Source organism: Ooceraea biroi, chromosome 1 (genome assembly GCF_003672135.1).
Source record: "Ooceraea biroi isolate clonal line C1 chromosome 1, Obir_v5.4, whole genome shotgun sequence".
Lineage (NCBI taxonomy): Eukaryota > Metazoa > Arthropoda > Insecta > Hymenoptera > Formicidae > Ooceraea > Ooceraea biroi.
Genome location: NC_039506.1, coordinates 133,337 through 153,156, shown reverse-complemented (window position 1 = coordinate 153,156; position 19,820 = coordinate 133,337). Strand labels below are relative to the sequence as shown.

At 39.4% G+C, this 19,820-nt stretch overlaps 2 protein-coding genes and 1 pseudogene across 17 annotated transcripts in view; 2 read left to right on the top strand and 1 right to left on the bottom strand.

Moving 5' to 3' along the window:
* The window catches only part of LOC105288140 (kazrin), a 123,768-nt gene extending 114,386 nt beyond the window's left edge, over positions 1-9,382 (top strand). For 3 of the 9 annotated variants that reach the window (XM_011354174.2, XM_026973763.1, XM_026973771.1), the window contains 4 exons: positions 1,147-1,339; positions 2,881-2,907; positions 4,798-4,818; positions 5,626-6,024. In XM_011354174.2, the coding sequence (XP_011352476.1) occupies positions 1,147-1,339; positions 2,881-2,907; positions 4,798-4,818; positions 5,626-5,886 (502 nt within the window). In that variant the 3' untranslated portion in view covers positions 5,887-6,024. Of the gene's footprint in view, positions 1-1,146; positions 1,340-2,880; positions 2,908-4,797; positions 5,394-5,625 lie in introns of those variants that run through there. The other 6 variants (XM_026973782.1, XM_026973765.1, XM_026973768.1 and 3 more) reach the window with 6 other exon arrangements.
* A 798-nt stretch (positions 9,383-10,180) lies between these two features.
* Positions 10,181-11,928, bottom strand: LOC113563194 (annotated as a pseudogene).
* Positions 10,953-18,897, top strand: LOC105288138 (transcriptional repressor CTCFL). Of its 8 annotated transcripts, none has more exons than XM_011354161.3 (13): positions 10,953-11,088; positions 12,452-12,631; positions 12,726-12,964; positions 13,036-13,418; positions 13,545-13,714; positions 13,869-14,005; positions 14,155-14,305; positions 14,443-14,584; positions 14,744-15,016; positions 15,114-15,250; positions 15,555-15,682; positions 16,059-16,298; positions 16,507-18,897. In XM_011354161.3, exons 2-13 carry the CDS (start codon positions 12,502-12,504, stop codon positions 16,567-16,569), a joined length of 2,193 nt encoding a protein of 730 aa, XP_011352463.1. In that variant the 5' UTR covers positions 10,953-11,088; positions 12,452-12,501; the 3' UTR covers positions 16,570-18,897. The 8 variants fall into 8 exon arrangements, with proteins under 8 accessions (XP_011352463.1, XP_011352464.1, XP_026824334.1 ...); XM_011354162.3 differs by lacking the exon at positions 10,953-11,088 and adding an exon at positions 11,141-11,159; XM_026968533.1 differs by lacking the exon at positions 10,953-11,088 and adding an exon at positions 11,186-11,300.
* The last annotated feature ends 923 nt before the right edge of the window (positions 18,898-19,820 follow it).

The window sequence follows — 19,820 nt, the reverse complement described above, 5'->3', positions numbered from 1 at the left end:
CATATACAAACATACGCGATTAGCCACCCAGTGGAAAACGTAGTAGCCCGAGTACTTCGCTAATGGGGAAGTACTCGGCACAGCCACAGCGCGTGCGATTCGCTGGGTCTGCAGTCCACTCGATCGCGGATCCACCGGTAATGTTCTCTCTGAATAGCTGAGCCGTAGCCCACAGCTGCCGCCTGCACTGCACTGCGCTATGTACAGCACATGTTAATCTTAGTGATCGTGGTGTAATCCTTGGTCAGACACCCCCTGCAGTCGCCAACCCCTTCCGGATCTCCGCGAGACGTTAGTGACTTCTGTCGAAACCCCAGCAAAAGGTTCCTCGCACTCTCGGCACGCTGTTGGATAAATTGTATTATCACATTAGTTAAATTCAATTACGTTATCGTCCCTTGCTGTAATAACGCGCGCAACTCGTTTTGTTCCTCTCCCTTTTTACGGTCGAGGCTCCCCGGACGTTTCTCTGGCCAGGAATCACACCACAGTTGCATTATGATTCCTTTTATCTTTTTCTTATTTGCCTTTGATATCTACTTTGATATCTACATATATCTTTGATTGTTCGATGTTTACTCTCGTTGACTGGTTAGCGTGGCTGGAAATGCGCTTTGGTCGACCCTCGGACCGGAGGGACGATCCTTGACGTGTTGGCAGCCCGGTAAACATTCTATATCGGTGGTGCACAAAATGCTTGTGTATGTATATTTATGTTGTAACTAGATATTTTCATTATATGAGATATATATATATATATATATATATATATATATATATATATAGATCTCGTCTTTTATCGGGGTCGGGCCACCTGCAGCGAGCCACTACATTTACCGAGCCTAAATCAGCTGCGAATATCAGAATCGCAATCAGATAAAGAAACAAATCAGATCAAAAATTACATGTGAACTTACACAGCAAACGTCTTAATTTTCGAGATATCTGAAAACACCAATTTATTAACAAATATAAAGTTCAGAAATTCATAAAAAAAAAGGAAGACACATGCTCAGAAAGCGGTTCGCTGTAGTACGCGCCGAACGTGTGTGTGTATGTCCGTGGTCGAGGTATGTGCATATCAGGCGGTGCGTGCGAGTACGCAAGAAGGCGTGCATGAAAAGGACGGTGTGCGTGTGTGCGTAGAAGTCAGCTGGAGGTGATACCGAGGAACAGCACCGGCGGGGGTGGTCGTCCGATGAGCACCGCGAGCGCGGGTGGTAGTCTGGGTCGTGGGAGCAGGGCGTTGCATCTACAGCATCATCAGAGCTCGCTGTCGGCCCTACACATGACGGCGAATCACACCGGCACCGTCGACAGGCGCAGATCCAGCCTCAGGGTAACGTACCGTCTAGATACAACGAGAGCCTGGCCCGCGCACCACCGCGCCAGGAACTCTATGCCGCCCTCCACTTCGCCCGCGCACTCATCTTAGCTCTTTTCAGTCCGGCGACGTCGTTTATCCGCGCTAATCAGGATAAACGATGTTGAGATAATCGTCCTTAATTATAAGGAGCGTTTCCAGCTCCAGCTCAAACTCGCGACGAGTCGAGCATATTTGGGTAATCTCGTGTTTCTCTCCTTTCATACATAAATACGTATAGAATGTTTGTATTATGTGACGTGTTAAATTTCGTATGATGAAAAATTAATTGTCGAGTAATATCGAGTTTTGTAGTATAACTTTAGTATTGGACTGCAAAGAGATGAGAATCGTGCGAGAGATGCGTCTTCTGAAGACGTAATCTGTCGTGGCGAGTTGCTTCTTTAAGCCTATGCTTGTTTTCATCATGATCATGATGCATCGTAGAGGATTTGATATTTAGAGAAATGAATATTTGTGTGAGATTCTTAATCCTTTCCTCTAATTAAGATTATATACATGATGGACTCGTTTTATTTTTCTTCCGTTCAGTCCGCAACAGAGATGAGAACAGTGCGAATCCTTGTTCACATAAAGAAACCATTCATTTTACATTGCGATACAATTATCTAATACTTATGGAGATATGAATTTTTTTAACAACATTCATCCTCCATCTCATTTTTCATCAAATAGTTTTAATAATTGCTTTAACAACCAGGTTGTAATCGATTATAGCATAGATAGACGTATTGAAAAATGCAAAAAAGAAGATTCATCAAGACTGATTTATTATAAGTATCCCACTTTAAATACAACTTCGTTTTACAGCCATTTATTATCTCATACCTCACTTTCACATATCTCATCTGTACAATTATTTTTATTTTTGTCAATCATTGGCACGACTGCATGGCATCGCTTAGTTAAGGACGCTCGCATAACCTCCTGCAGCGAAGTATTTTCCCACGATATCCATAATTGACCCTCGTCGAGCGAGAAATAAATTCAAAACAAATTCATTCCAAACTGTGAACGACAAATTGACTCTAAACAAATTGACGACAAATTTGAAATTGACTCTGAAGCTATCAAACTTATTTCAAAAATGTAACAAAATAATATATCTACCCTTAACGAAAAACATTTGCATTTGGTAAATTTTAATAATATTATTGATTTATTTATGCAGCTAAATAATATATCCAATGAGAGATAAGCATAGTTCTTTATTAATCATAATCAATCAAGTCATATGAAATTCCAATATCATATTCAACGCATAACGCAACAGTGAAATATATTATAAAGCTTAATGGAGAATAACAATATTTAATGGATTTGTTTCAAAGAAATTAATAATTTTCTTGCTCGCGTTATTTAATTCAAATGTGAAAGAGGATTCCAGTTCTCCCCAAGCTTTCACACGACGAGAGTCAATAATACAATTTCACGCTGTGAGCTATGAGCTCGACCTAACGTTAATCATTGTCCCTGCATCCTGTGGATCGTCGCAGACCTGCAGTCTTCTTTACTTGAAAAAGGTTCGGTATTTATACATACATATATATATATCCATTGTTTTTATTTCCTCTGAAATTTTTTATACATTGTTCTATAACGCCATAGAACCCCCGCTACGGAACATATCGACTCGCTGCATCGCTACAGTTAATTGCAGCACGTTTTCCCAAAGTCTTCGACGAGCAGTCTGCAATCAATCAAAATTTATCCCGACGTAACCATCCAACATAATTAAGTTTCTCCCGCTCTTAACTTTAATCTCAGTTTTATTTTCGAACTTGCAGGAGACTTTGCGGAAACGACTTTTTGTGAGGGCGCGCGAGTGAGCAATCGGTCGGTGTTTTTACCTCTACAATTATCGTTTAACAATTATTATCATAATTTTTTATGGAAGATATGTTATTATCATGTGCAATACGATCGAACTTAAATATAATTTCGCGTTATAAAAAACATTCGCGTTTATATCTAATCGTGATACTCGCATTGAGAACTTGATCGATCGTGAGCTCGCGGCCACATTCTTTTTTAGGGAAGTAAAATAGAAAGCCATCGGTACGGCGAATGTATCGGCATCGTGGAACGACAAAGCGTTTTCTGGCGTGTAAACGCTTTCTCGCTCCAAAAACGAAAACTTTATGATCTCAGCAAAGCGAAGGAAGTGAAGGGCGAGGATCGAAAGAGAGAAACGAAAATTTCTGATTAACGCGACTTAATTGGTCAGCTCTAGTCGATGCTTTGCTGGGATCCGGGCGGTTCCTGTGGATCTCGACCTCGATCGCACAGACCTCCGGAAAATCCGAGCGAGAGAGCGATCGAACAAGACGTTTGATTGCACACGGGACTCCGGGATAATTGAGAAATTTTCGTTGTTATGCGCGAGATATCTGGATCATACAAGTGCCGATCCAAAATCAATTCGCACCCGATCATCAACGCCAAAGTTCGTTCGTAAAGTAGAAGAATAAAAAAAAAGACTGATGGAGTACGAGCCTAAGCCTTGCAGCCGTATTATCCATAATTATAGTGAATGGAACAGATCGCGGAAACACCTCCTCCTTGTACCTAATCATCTACTTGTACACCTTGTTTCCGTCTTTATAGTCCAATCAGATTGCCAGACAATCTGCTGCACTGAGAAAAGGCTGTATAGTCGCGCGGAGGAGAAGAACAGATTTATCAGTCTCGGATAAGAATAGATATATCTCAAACACAAGTCTGTTTCTTCATATAACGGGAAACATAACAGATGTATTTGTATATTTCATTTATTATTTAAAAATGTGTTTCATTATGCTCTATAGAATACATATTTTTGATATACAAAACTTTTGACCCAATCAATACTTCTTTTATAATTAAGACACATCTTGCTTAACGTCATTAGAAATTATATTCTTTCACATTTTGCGACATATAAGACATACATAAAGTGCAACATCAGCGAAGAGAGTTAATAAAATATTTAGATATTCATATTCAATTATTCCCTGATCGCAGCCGCAACGAGCTCGTGCATTCCTAATCCTACGATTATACCCTGCTCTCAGTGCTAAATACACCGACGTACGCGCTATGCCACACTGTAAACACTGTATATAACGAACATATACTTTAGCCAAACACGTGTCCTCCTCATGTATGTAATCAGAGTGTCCCGTGTCTCAAGATACACCTTTATAGCGAGTAGCGATTAAATTATGCATTATGCAGCTCGAATCACGTAGCAGACGTACGTATTTATAGCGGGCCATTACGTATGGCTACGCGCGCGCGCGCGACGGGGGGCACCGTGGTGCCCCGCGATTATTGCTCGTAATAATCGATTGTGTAAATATAAACTGACGATTTCAATGTGGAAATTCAACGTGTGGATTCTTAATCGACCTTCTTTCATCCTTTTGCTTTAGTTGTCCTGGAGGAGCTCACAGGTATGCGCCATTAACATTACAGTCAAGTACGTACTGACTTATCCTTCGTAGTACCCCTTGTAATATCCCCATTAATTTTCCTTACACATCATTTGGATCGTTGTGTGATTTTTATGACGCTTGATGGATCACTGGTAATCAGAATATTCAAAAATGGGTGATTGGTAATCAGAATGGACTCGCGTCAATTGTTGTTTGCTGCGGGGAGAAATACAATGGGGAACGTGAGCCTTTCTTCTTATCATAGCACGTGCATCCCTGTTTACGTCGTGCTTGTAATCATGCAGAATCACTTTGCCAATCAACAAATCCTAATTCGTCGCTTTACATCCGCTATTTTTTTCGTCCTCACTGAAAACACAGTAATGTCACAGCCAAAAATTTAGATAGCGATATTTTGCTTGGACATTGCGAACGTACGATGAAAAAGTTACTTTATATTAAACGGAAAATTAAACAGTAATGTTTAAATATCAAAATCTGTAAACAGAACGGTCCAATTTATTAAAATCGCTATTTAAACTTTCTGGCACCCCGTAGTCTCTCCTCTTACCGCACACAGCAAAATCTTCCAAGTATCAAGAAACGTTTAAGAAATGTCTAAAAGGACATCCCCAATCTCTCAGACGCCTCGTAGAAGTCTTTGGAACGTAATTTGAGTTTTCGTGTCCGATATCCGAGTCTCTATCGGCACCTGTCGGTTGCTCGTTTGTTTGTTTGCATCGGATCTCGCTGAGAAGTCGAGATCCACCGCCCAACCTACCACGAATCACGACCCTCGTTCAATAAATGTACATCTTTTCGTAGGGATCCCTGAGCAGAGCATTCGGTCTTCGGCCTAGAAGCGAGAAGGCATCACCGTCGTCGTCCTCAGACACCGGCAGCCTCGCCAGCCAGTGCCAATACATGAGCAGCAGCGTGTGCAGCAACTCGCCGCCACCACCGCAGCTTCCGCCACGGCCGATGACGAGCGGCGGTCTCGGCGGAAGTGGCAAGCGTCACCGTCGAGTGAAGAGCATCGGCGACATTGAATATATAAGCACGGCCGCGGTGAGCACCCCCGTCTGACAGGAGGGTAGGCCCCATCACACGGGGCCTTACCGCAGCCTAAGTGAACGCGGCTACTCCTCGTCCTCGTACTCGTCGTCGCAGTATGGCTCGTACTCGGGCTACAGCAACGTCCTGACCTCGAGTGGCGATCAGTACCAGCAGTATCAACAGCCACAAGCCAGCGGCAATTATTATCATCAGCTGCAGGGCGGCTATTACTCACCGCAGAGCACTGGGCCACCCTTTCCGAGCGTGCAAAGATACGGCAGCCTGGCCGAGGAGGCATGGTCCTCGTGCTCCGCCAAGGGTGACGGCTCGGCGGGTCTCTCCAAGACTAATCCGAGGACTTACTTGGCTTAGCTAGTCGCTGAGCACTCGTCGAAGATTCGTTGAGCTCGAACATGCGATTGAGAGACGTATTCTACAACGGCGTCGCTAGTATTATTCTTGAAAAAGCGTACGCCTGATTTTTAAGGATAGACCTATCGATATAATATCTACCTTGTACCTCCTCCAGCTTTCGTGGATTTACAACGATTACTCGAACTGCGGCGTTGTGCACTGTGCAGAGCCCGATGTTTCAGGAACGTGATGCTTGATGGGACGCTGTATCAGATGGAAATCAGACGCAGACTGTATGATGCTCAAAGACATCACTATTGACAAGTTACTGAGAATATATCGTTAAACCTAAGATTCTGAGCTTCTGATGTTTCATGTTCAAATTTAAGAATATTATCGAGGTGACCTGATTGAATTTACAATTATTTGGTAAAAGAATTGATGTGATTTCGAGATGTCGTCAGATAATCATGAGATCAGATCATCACAATGAACAACCCAATTAAATGATTAAATAATCTCGTTATACGTGACAACTTAAATAGACAATACATTAGCTGAACAATGGATCACGAAGTACTGATCTCGGGCACTTTACGATACGATCGAGACTAACAAATTCTGGGCGAGTAAACATCGATGTCAGTTAATTTCAAAGTTATTCTCGAGAATTACAATTATATGTCGTACAAATACTGGGCAGCATATCGTGATGTTAGGAGACAAGTAAGTCTGACCAAATTTTATTAACGCATCGTGCCATCGATGACATATATGCCGACGATATATCTGATGGAAATAAATATAAAATAAATAATATAATTACATGATCGCAGAGAGGATTAAAAATAAGTAAACCAATAATGAAGATCCTTTAGTTTACAATCTATGTGTATACTACGGTGACAATATCACGTAAACGGTTTGCCGGAACGATTTTTTATTACTATCATTGCGAACGTACGTTCTCTCTGTGTACTGAGGTATATTATAATTTAGATTATAAATTTATTCCCTTACCTGTAAGCTAGCACGGAAAAAGAAAGATTGTATCGTAAGCATTGCAAAAGCGTTACAAGATATTTTCGCTTATGAACCGCGCGATCCTACGAACGATCAAACGAGTTCGAAAGCTTTAAGCGTGACACATCAGCTGGCTGAAATTGGTCGCAACGACACAAAGAAACGACACAGTTCTGGTATCCTTCGTGTATGCATGCATATGACACACATGTTTACGCGTGTGTACGTTTATTCATATGTAATTTAATTATATTTATCTTATTTTCTATTGATATGTATGTACAAATACATGCATGTAAGTTTCCTGCGACCACTTGACTCTATCGAATATAAGTCTGAGAAACAACGCGTTTACTGTCAAGTTAAGTGTGTTGGAGAAATATCGTGAAATTAAAGAACGCAGAGAACGGAATCGCGTCACGAAGACACGCAGTCTTCCATTGTGTCCCATAACTTGATAAAATCGAATCCTTCTCGTTTTTGAGCCAAAAAGAAGACATTTAATTGCTGCCACGATAAATTCTTTTTCTATAGTATTCTATAGCATACAAGGATTCTTCGAGTTCCTCGAAGCTGCGATCGAAGAATGTTCCAAGAAAAATTACTGTTCAGACGATTGCGATTACAGGGATAATTTCTGATTGCATATCTACGATATAATTCATTGCGACCACTTCGATGTACGTTCCGACAGTGAAGAAATGCAGTTATAAACGAAACGAGTCACGTGCGCGATTCGATCTAATGTAAGTGCCAGAAAATTATTCAAGATGCGTCATAATTTGGCACGCTGACGTGCATTCGGCTCGTTGTATCATTATATACATATATGCTAATACGTACAATTTCCTCCCACAGTGTTCGTGTGTTATGTTCGCGCGGTCGCCAAGAAAAGACGATATTTTGTAGATAATATATATATACATATATTTAACGTGATATTTATTCATAGATTATAATTATTTCTGAATGTTTATGTGCGCGACCCGCATTGCCACCTTGGTCCATCGCCACCCTCACATTTTTCTTTGTCCCACGAGGCTTGCTTCCGAAAAAGTAACGCTTCTCTAACAAATCAGTCGCAGCTTAGGTCGCTCTTGCCAATTTCGATCTATTGGTTCAGCTTTCTCATTCTCTTTTCTAAAGTTTCTATTGCTTATTTATAAGATTCTTATCCAATAAAATTATTTATTCATCTACTATTACTTCTTTTTAATCATCTTTCTACCAAGATTAGTGAGATATAAAATGCCTAAGCTACTGCATATAAAATAACTTAATTAGATTAAATTTTATCACTGGAATATATTTTTTTGTCTGATGAAAGAATTTCGTTCCGATTTTCGTAAGTCGATTCCGACTTTTAATACATCTCTTTTGAAGCTTTGAAAAACGTCTACTAGCACAATCCGGCTTCTCTCTTACTTCTATTTCTATACATCAATTTCTTTTATTTTTGCATTAGCAACACTTATAGTTTGTAAAACGTATCAATATTCTTTGCATTTGATCATGAAATCGCAATCATGAAAAAAGACCCGAGTACTAGACTGAAACGTACGTTTGATATCCATACATTTTTTAAAATGTAATAATAATAACTGCGATTCAGAATGTCGTAAATCCCATTTTTTCGTTCGCTAATTTTGTACGACTTTCCAGTTAGATGGAACTAGGTCTCGCAATGTGAGCGTTTTCTTATTTATGTATTTCTCGTGTTCTCGTGATGCGTATTCATGTGCGCAACGCATTCATCTCGACTTCGAACTCGCGCAAACAAGCGAGCGAATAAGCGAGTGACATTAAATATATTCAACATCGAGAGACTCAATTTCCTTCCTTTTTTCCTTCATTTGAGATTCGCATCATTTTCCTTCTTCCTCTACCAACACTATAAAACGGATTTAAGTTGTGAGCTATCTTTTTTTCTCTTTAAAAAAAAGATTCTGTCTGAAAAAGTACTGATTCCATAATGTATGGGCACCGAAGACCGGATGCACTCGCCGGCGTGCAGTATATGACATGTGCCACCCATCGCTGCACTTGTAAATACAATCCCATCACATATACGTACAGACCAAACATTAAATGTCGATAAAAATCTTGTTGTTGCAATTTATTTAATAAAATGCAATGTCTTTATCGATTATTTCTTACATTCTCTTTTGTCTCTCAACGCAATATCTGAGCATTTTAATAAACTTTATACATGTATCAAAATTTTAACCTTAATTATTAAACTGTTATTTACAAACAATACTTATACAAATTAAAATATGATTAAAACAATATTGTAACTATAATAATAATAATGAGATGTAGAATGCAATAATCTATTAATATAATATAATAATGTATATTAATTATTCAATGAATTAATATCTGTGAAAAGTATCCAAAAATAATATTTTCTCTTAATAAAGCACATGTTCAGAGAACATCATATATAACTAATTAAGTAACATGAATATTTATACATAAAGAATAATTATTGCAAACAATATTTTTTTAATATTATTTTTTATTCCTTTGAATGGAATAATTAAACTGCAGCTGACGCCAGCTATTACTACCTCATTTCTTGAGGCTAATCTTTTAATCAAATTCACATCAAGATTAAGTTGGCGACACTATGTTTTAAGCTCCGTCTACAATCAGTTGGAAGACGTAGTCGTATGTCATACGCATGCGTCAACCATGATTTCTATGCCTGTTTCTACCAACACTTTAAAAAGATAATCCCTAGTAACATTCAGTGAGTTGTAGACGGACCTTAAACCCATTCTACAATGGCAGTAAGGGCCACTTCGACTAAATTTAATCGTCGATTAACTCACTCTTTGTCTCTTTCTAAGGCAGGTAGTTAGAAAAGGACGAAGAGTGAGTTAATCGACGATTAAAGTTGGTCGAAGTGACCCTAAGTAGTAAGAAGTAAGAGTTGCCATTGGTCAGTTTTTGAAATCATCGATTTCGAATAATATTATATACAATACATATGTAAACTTTTGTTACACAAAAACTTCTGTGCATTCTGAGCAGTAAAAAAACGATACGATCAATCGAGCCAATAGGCCAATCACGTTCAGTTATTTTCAGTAACGTTCTGTTATTTCAAATAAAAGCTAGAACGTGATTGGTTATTACGTCGGAATACGTGTTACATTCAAGTATTAAGCCCTTGCACAATAGGCGATAGCGATAAGAAAATTCCAACACTAGAAAATGCATATGCTAATGCAGAATGGAAAACGGAACGGGCAATAGCGACAAAATTTCCGAATTTCGCCTATCGCTATCGCCTATTGTGCAAGGAGCTTTAGAATTATAAAAGTCATATATATAGGTGTATATTTCACGAAGAATAAAGGTTTCAGATACCTTGTATTCTCCTTCTTCGTTATACTGGCTCAGTGGGCGAGCACCCATACGCCATTTGCTGAGATACCTTGTATAATCACACGAGCATACACATTCAAGAAATAACATGGAACCGAGTGCAAGGAATGCACCAATATGGCTCCTTTCGTGTCGAAATGTATGAGAGCTCATGATTGGTCGGCTTCTCGCGATATGCATACACGTTGAACCAACGTGTTAAACGCTGTAGTTCTACAAATTTATCCGTGCCTTAAAACGAAGAGAATCGAGATTGAAAAGGTTCGAGGTACGCAGACCTGAACCGCACCCGGAAATAACGGAGAACGGCGAACGCGGACGACGTGAACGCACGATCGCCTGAGCACGGCACGTCAGTGCGCAGCCGTTGACGCGCAGCATTTGAACCTTGCAGTTCGGTCGGCCATATTGTAGCTCTTACACAACGCCCTCACACGAACGACTGTGAGTTTACGTGAGGTAAGTGAATATTTAGACGCTTTGTGGCTGCTCAGTCGTAGGCATCGAGCACAGTTTCACGCTGACAAACGGTAAGGATTGCCGATACCTTTCTCAGGTTCGTGGAGGGTACCTGGACACGCCCGAACGACCAGCCGTCCCATGGCGGCACGCGGCGCAATACACGGCATCGTCAGTCTCTCGTGTCCTCCATATTGATGACAGCGCCGACGGTGATTTTCTGAAATTTTTGTCGTTAATGCCCCCTGTGTCCTGAAATCGAAAGCAAGCGAGTTATCTTAACAGCTCCCCGACAGAATGCGCGACCTCGTGGGCCCCCGTCGATGTGCTGCGACGCGATCCGCGATCACGGTGCCCCCCAGGTACCACCCGCGTTTCCACGCGCCGATCGTCTCCTACGTCACCTCGTCTCGGCCCGTCGCCAACAGCGTCGCCCATTGTAGCGAATTCCTCGCGTGCCCCATGGCGGCGGCGGCGGCGTCGTCGTCGTCTCGGTTCCCGTCTCCGTCTCCTAGCGCCGCTGGTCGCTTCTTCGCGTGTTCACATGGCGCGCGTCGCCACCGCGGCGCACCGTCGCCCTTGATCGTCGCGCGCCCGTGCTTGTTGCGCGTACCGAGAAACTTCGAGAGAGAGAAGCCGGAGCGCCGCCGTCGTGGGTTGATATGGGACATGCTCGGGATGCTGGACATTGTCGTCGTCGTCGTCGCTCGCACGCGCGCCCGCCGAACACCTCGGCGCAAATTTCTTTCCACGTCGTGATCCGCGCGATTATTGATTTTTTCGCTCTTTAATTTCGGCGCATCGCGCCCTACGCGGCGATACTCGTACCGTGGGAATCATGACTCGTCCGTGGGTTCCAAGTGCGTGCGACGATAACGTGGACAGGCGACGTGCCCGGGAACACGGCGTCATGCGTATCGACCCGCGGCGCGATTTTTGGTTTTCACGGCGATCGAGATAGTCTATTTTGTAGGCGCGCTCGTTTTCCTTCCCCGCGACGTAGACTTGCCGCACTTTAAGTATGCAAACTTTGATCGTCAGAGAATGAGAGAAGAGGGTTGAAGCGATACATTGTTTGTTGTTTATCGTTTGTTGTGAGGAGTACTTGCATTCTTTAAAACATACCAATAAATTATCACGTGTCTTATCTTAAAAATAACGATAGTACTGTATGGTAAATTTGAGAAAGAGAAATGTGTTGTATGCGGTGCATATTTAACATTGTCAGTTTCATGTTTGTTTTTTTTTATTTATTAAAGCACAAGTTACAAGTGATATTTACTGTACTAATTTAGCAACGGCTTAAATATAGTTTCAGCTTTATTTGTCTACATACATCTACATGAGTAATACTTTGTTTCAGATTGATGAATAATAATATTCAAGCCGTTGTATGAATTAAATGTTGCAATCATGTCGGGTAATGTAGCAACCATAAAGTTGGAAGAGGGGCAAGAATCTGTTACGGAGATACAAACTTATCTCGAGACATTTAATAAAGAGATAGAGGGAGGACAAGGCGAACAGTTGCAACATGTACAATGTTAGTATCTACAGCAGCGTCTTCCTTTTTTGTGATTATTATGTTGCGTGTGCATGCCAAACAGTGTTTTGTTTACGTGTCTATTTTAATGTAGTGCAACAAGTGGAGGGATTGTCCGGTGGAGAGGAAGGTGGCACGTACTTTGTTGATCAGTCTGGTCAGTATTATTACCAGGCGAACAGTGACGAGGCACCTGTAATGACGCAAGTGCAAATCCAAGAAGTAGAGGAATCCGATGTGCAGAACGAAGGTGAACTCGCGCAGATGAATGCGGCTCAGGATGAGCAGTATCAGGAGATCGAAGAGCTTGAGAACGTCGAGGGTGACGAGGATGTAAGTATAGATCGCTACAGCGGTTCCAAGGTGCTCGAGGTACGTCCTTTACACGCGAGAATCAATTTCAGGAACAAGTGGGAAACGGCGAAAATAATCAAGTTGTGATCAATTCCGGCGATGCATATCAAACCGTCACGATAGTACCATCGGACACGAATCCTGGAGAGGTCAGCTATGTCTTGATAGTTCAGCAACCCGAGGCGGACGAGAAGGAGAGCAAATCCGTGGAGGGTGAAATAGCAACGGCGACGGCAACTGGTGAGGGGGAGGAGGCGGAAGGCGAACAAGATCTCACTGTATATGACTTTGAGGACAACGAGGATAATGAAGCTCCAGTGGAATCCGAGACGGAGGATGACAAGACCAAGATCGTCAAGTTCCTTCCGAAGAAATCTCAGACGGTCACGCAGGCCCATATGTGCAATTACTGCAACTACACCAGCCCAAAACGGTACTATGTTATGCGTTTTGCTTGTATCTATATATTACATCGTAATGTCTGATTTATTATTATATATCGAAATTAGCATTGTGAGAAGTGGTGAAGAACGGTTGAAATAACTTGCCTCTGTAATAGATATCTTTTGTCACGGCACATGAAATCCCACTCGGAGGAGCGACCGCATAAATGTAGCGTTTGTGAGAGAGGATTCAAGACTCTGGCTTCGCTGCAGAATCATGTCAACACTCACACCGGGACCAAGCCTCATCGTTGTAAATTTTGTGACAGCGCATTCACAACCTCTGGTATGTTATTAGTCGTATTCATATTTCCTTCTTATACATATGTTACGGAAATTGTGTGATCGCAAGGATTACCTTATATAGTCTTTCTATTAAAAATAACGCTCAAGAATAACACCTTTGAAATCGAGATTACGAATATGTTTGTTTGCTGTAGGTGAACTTGTGAGACACGTCCGATATAGACACACTCATGAAAAACCGCACAAGTGTCACGAGTGCGATTACGCATCTGTCGAGCTATCGAAACTGAAGAGACACATTAGATGCCACACAGGCGAGCGGCCCTATCAAGTATGTTTTATCGCAGTTTTTCTTCTAGGCGAGTCGATCGATGAAACACATACATGTATCACAAAAAAAATCATAAGTTCGATATGATTGCACTTTAAATGTGTAAATTCTATATTGTTTAATGACTTAACGCATGATTAATTCTTTAGTGTCCGCACTGTACATATGCCAGTCCCGATACCTTCAAGCTTAAGCGTCATCTTCGTATTCACACTGGAGAGAAGCCGTACGAGTGCGACTTCTGTCAGGCGAGGTTTACCCAATCCAACAGTCTGAAGGCGCATAAATTAATACATAATGGTAAGTTACATCGTGTGTTATCGTGTTGCTGTCTACTTTTTTTTGTGTGTTATTTATAGAGAAAGAGAAATCAAGTATATGTCACGTACATATATATTGCAGAATTGATTTTCTTATAAGGATGAGTTTTGTTGCAGCAGGCAATAAACCAGTATTTCATTGCGAGTTATGTCCAGCCACGTGCGGTAGAAAAACCGATCTCAGAATTCATGTACAGAAGTTACACACGTCGGACAAGCCGCTCAAGTGCAAGCGTTGCGGAAAAACATTCCCGGATAGGTACGTGCAAGTAAACCGCTTGGAGAGTGACACGCGTTACGATTCGGATTGCATTGCGACGAGATGTGAAATAGAAATTATTTCCTGCTTCGTTTTCCTGCCTGGGATTTGTTTTTTTTTTTGCGAAATTGTACAAACTGTTTAATCGTATCGTTGCAGATATAGCTACAAGTTACACAGCAAGACGCACGAAGGTGAGAAATGTTACAAGTGCGACTTGTGTCCCTATGCATCCATATCGGCGCGTCATTTAGAAAGTCACATGCTCATCCACACCGATCAGAAGCCGTATCAGTGCGAAAATTGTTTCCAATCGTTTAGACAAAAGCAATTACTCAAACGGCATAGCAACCTCTACCACAACCCCGCTTACATTCCGCCACCACCGCAAGAGAAGACGCATCAGTGTCCCGAGTGCGAGAGAGCGTTTAGGTATGCCGACGAGAGATCAACCGTATTGAAGCGATCGATCGTTATCGATCTACTGTCGATATTCTTAATGACCTTAATGAAACGTTCTTTTATACAGACACAAAGGAAATCTTATTCGACATATGGCTGTACACGACCCTGAGTCATCTCTGCAAGAGAAACAGCAAGCTCTCAAGATCGGTAGACAGAAAAAGATCCAAATTATCGATGGCCAGCGCGTTGAAGTAATGACAGGTAATATATTAAACGATATTTAGTTAAAATTAGAGTAGAGAAATCTTGGAGAAATCACGCTGCTTATAAAACACCGGCGTACGTTTATATTCACGAATGTACAGTGATTTCTTTACGCTGCTTCGTTCGGTTAGCATTGCGAATCAAATGAATAACGACTAAAAAGAGATTAGGTTTAACACATGATACGCATAAGGGATGTGAAATTCACAGGGACACTTACGATATGATCTAAATGCAGATCATTGAGTAATATCCATGTGTTGTAGTGTAACAACAGGTGATTTAGCTTCTAAACTTAAAGGTTACGATGATGATGAAGAGGAGGAAGAGGAGGAGGAAGAAGACATGATGGCTGTCCAGGGTAGCGACGGCCAGCAGTACGTCGTGCTAGAAGTGATTCAGTTAGCTGACAATCAAGGAACCGAACAAGTGAGTACAATATCACGAAACATTTGAAGAATTTCAAGAGAAGACTTCTTTTGAATAAGTAATAAGAAATGTAACATATAAATGATTAACATGAATTTTACACTAAAACAGCAGTAAAAACACAGTATAAATAAAAACAGCAAGTACACTCTGTGTCCACCATGTTGCGCGTAACTGTAGCAACCTACGACACACACCGATAACCCTTTCTATTTTTGTAATAATTTATAAATTTATATAATACTAGGATAAATTTATCTTGGCATATTATGTATTATTTCATAATATGTTCCATGAAATTACGGATAATGATTACGGAGAGTACATCGCATATCAGAATATAGAAATTATTGTAATAAATGATTCCTTATAACAGATGACAGTTGCGACTGAAGATGGAGAACTAGTGATGCAAGATCCCTTAAGTCAAGAAAGTGGTATAGTAACAGGCACTGGCGAAGAAGTTGATGAAGTAGAAGAGGAAGCTTTGGAAATGCAGGACTTGAAGATAGAGGCCGTTACCCCCACCGCATCTAAAGCTTCAACGCAGAATACCCAAAGCGATCCAAAGCTGCAGAAAGAAATGGAAACTTGCTTTGGCTTTGATGAAGTAAGTGTAGGTATTTGTATTTCAGTTGAACTCTTTTTTGCATCTATATTACAGATGAGTTTTTAATCATCCATCAGGATTATAAAATATAAAAAAATATATAAAATGTATTTGATTTATTTTTACTGGAATTTTTACATATACATGTTTATTACATCAAGTTCAATGAGTGTATCCATGTGTGTCTAATCTATTTTTTTTTTCTCTCTTATAGGAGGAAGAGGAAGAAGAAGAAGAAAATAGTGGTAGTATAAACATATTACAGACAATTTCGTAATAATAAATATTTCGTAATAATAAGAAGAAAATCTACCTACCTTATTAGCCCAATGTTTTATTCCCAGTGTTAGTGTATGTATTTTCAAACAAAAAATAAGGAAGCAGTCACGACACAACGTAAATGTGTACAGAAAAGAATCAATCAGTGCAGTGTATTGTCATCTAAAAGTACTTTGTACAGCTCTAATAGAGCTGCTTTTTGGAACTGCAGTGTGATCCATATGCATGGTACAAGAACTTTTTTTGCCACTAGTGCATTAGGTACACATAATAATTTATAAAGATATTGTAGTGACGTGGTAGCGAAGTAAAACGCAAATGTATAATTATGATATTGTAAAAAAGTATATAATTCACTTTATCAAGAACTTCTTAAAACTGACATTAACAAACTTAAGATTATATATGTTATTAATAAGGAAAAAATTATATTAATAAGATATATATATAAATATTATGTGCGTATACATATACATGTGTGTACGTATATATACGGAGCGTTTCAGAGAGAAAGGTTTCTTATTTTCTGGGAGATGATAGTATCGAGTATCGGACATTTTAAGCAAAATGTTCGTATGAATCCTATTCCAAACCAAGTTTCCGGGATACATATGTATTATTTGAATATGATGTAGTTGCAAAATTATTGATGAGAGAAAGAGATACCATGTACTAATATCTATTGTTCAAGTGTTCATTGTTTCACATTTTTTTACATTATTTTATTGTTCACATTTTTTTAGTTTATAATAAATTTTTAAAAATTCAAATGTCCGATATCACCTCCAAGAATATTGACTTTTTTTCCTGGAGCGCGCACGCACACAACCTGTGTATATATGTGCATGTATATGTGTACCTGTGTACACATACACATATATAATCTTGGCATAATATTTTTAAACAAATTTATTTAAAATATCTACAGAGTATAGTCTACAGTATATAATCTCGTCTACAGTATAAAAGCTCGTTATGATTTTTGTTAAGAAAACGAGCTAATATCAGTTTCGTTAAAAGTTTACGAAGCTAAAGTTAGGAAGACTAATACGCATTGTGTAAATAAATGCTTATTATTGCATCTTGATTTAAGGATTTTAAAATTACAGTATATAAATGAAAAAAAATATCAAGAAAGAAAACAATGTGAGCTTTTGAGTTACGTGAAAAATATTTTGTATTTCCTCTTGTAGCCAATTTTTCTTATGTTTATAAAAGTTGAGAAGTAGTATAGAACAAGAGATAGAGAGTGAGAGAATTACAGATCGTAAGTTGAAATTTGTTGGTTTCATGGAAGACCATGCGTGTCCATCACACGTGGAAACTTTTACGTAATGTTATTAGTAGTGCAATTGGAAAAGAGATAATGCATTTTGTTAAATAAATTAATGCGAAGTCGTGCTAATCTGGAATAAAAATTGTACATTTTTTCGGCAGCCACCGCAGATGATGCATTAAATCGAAACATCGAAAGAGATCATTTCCTAAGTAACTAATTAGGTGATATCTTGTGCATAACATTTTTTAAACTGTTGTGCATATTGATATATTATGTTTTTATTATATGAAATAAAAACATTTCATAAACGCATTAAATATGATTTATAGAAAGAAATTATTATTGCAAATTCACTGTTAGATTTCTGCTCGATATACTATATAAAGCTATCGCGAGTTATATTTCACATCTTATGCTAAGTAATCTTTGATAATAATACAATAGATGCAACTGTTTAATCACAACCTCGCACATAACATGTCCAGTTTAAGAAAGGATAATATTGGACAAGAAGCACATTGTTAATGATTTTGTGCTTTGTATTTGCTGAACAATAATTATCACACGTTTTAGTAGATCGTTCTGTGTCATTTCAGAATACATATTATATAATAATGAGACCGTTGCATTAAGAGATAAAATGCACTCATGTCTTTTTACAAGAAAGTTTACGGCACTCCAATGAAACCGATAATTTTCCTAACATTTTTAAGTTAATAAACTGAATATGTTACATATATATATATATCTCTATGCCTATCGAACGAACAGAATACTATATATAATTGATGCTCGTACAATGTTGCTCACAAAATAAGTTATTCCGCTTACCTGGTAGATCACGCGAGGTAAGCGAAATGAATATTGTAAAAAGTATGTATGTACAATTTTTTTTACACACACACACATACACACGAATTGTACAATTGTAATTTAGTGATCAATTTCTATATGCTGTTTAAAATTCTGCACTTTCTTACAATTATCCCAAAGAAAAAAAAGCGATGTAACTTTTTCTCGATAATAAACATTATGTCGTCGACAATATACTCATTTTACTTACTGTTTCACTTGTCGATCAGAAAAGGATGGGGATTGTGTGTGTTCATTGAGTTTTTGAACTTGTAATTTGGCTCTTTCTTCCTACCGATATTGCTTTATTCAGGCTCGTCAACAAGACGCGACGTTTACCAACGTACATTTACCTCCTCTATTAGTGTTATTAGAAAATACCACACCCAAGTGCACCCTTGGTCATCAACCCCGTAGACGAATCCCTTCGTCTCGTTCATGGGGACGCATTTAAAGCATTAACGCACGCAATGGATTGCGTGGTCTGCAGTTCCATGAAGATACATCTCATGTTTTCATGAATCCAATTAGAACTAGTAACAGTCGGACCAATATAATCGAACTTGGGACCACTCGTGGTATTTTAATAATTGATTTTTATTACTGTTACTCAAATATTATTAAAACTATATTTAACGGATGCTATATTAACACATAGGTGCATCGTGTAGAAATAATTTGCGAATTACTTTTACATATTGTAAAAACAAATTGCGCTCCAACTCAATTCTCTTTTTATCAGTTATTTCAGTTGTTTAATTATTTTAATATTCTTTGTTTTTGTCCTTTTCATTTACAATTTAATTATTTTTATATCAAGTTTTTTTATATAGCGTGATTAATGTTAAAAATACATAAATGCGCCAACACATCTGCGTTCAACACATCAAATATATATCAATGCTTTTGCACGAGTATGTTTTTGATTCGTAAAGGACAGATCACGGCGAATTTTCTCGTTCCGATCAGTCGACAGCTCACGCCTTCTCCCACTTGTATTCCTCGCGCGTCCGTAGGATGTAACAATAATCTCCCTTTCGAGAAGGAATGCCGGAGATGAAAGCGGATGTAACAATACGTACATAATATCGGGCAACGGCGCAACAGCGATTACGTGC

Coding starts and splice junctions, on each gene's coding strand:
- LOC105288138 (XM_011354161.3), top strand. CDS start 12,502: ATGTCGGGTAATGTAGCAACCATAAAGTTGGAAGAGGGGCAAGAATCT. Junction 12,632..12,725: donor ACAGTTGCAACATGTACAAT/GTTAGTATCTAC, acceptor ATTTTAATGTAG/TGCAACAAGTGGAGGGATTG. Junction 12,965..13,035: donor ACGTCGAGGGTGACGAGGAT/GTAAGTATAGAT, acceptor AATCAATTTCAG/GAACAAGTGGGAAACGGCGA.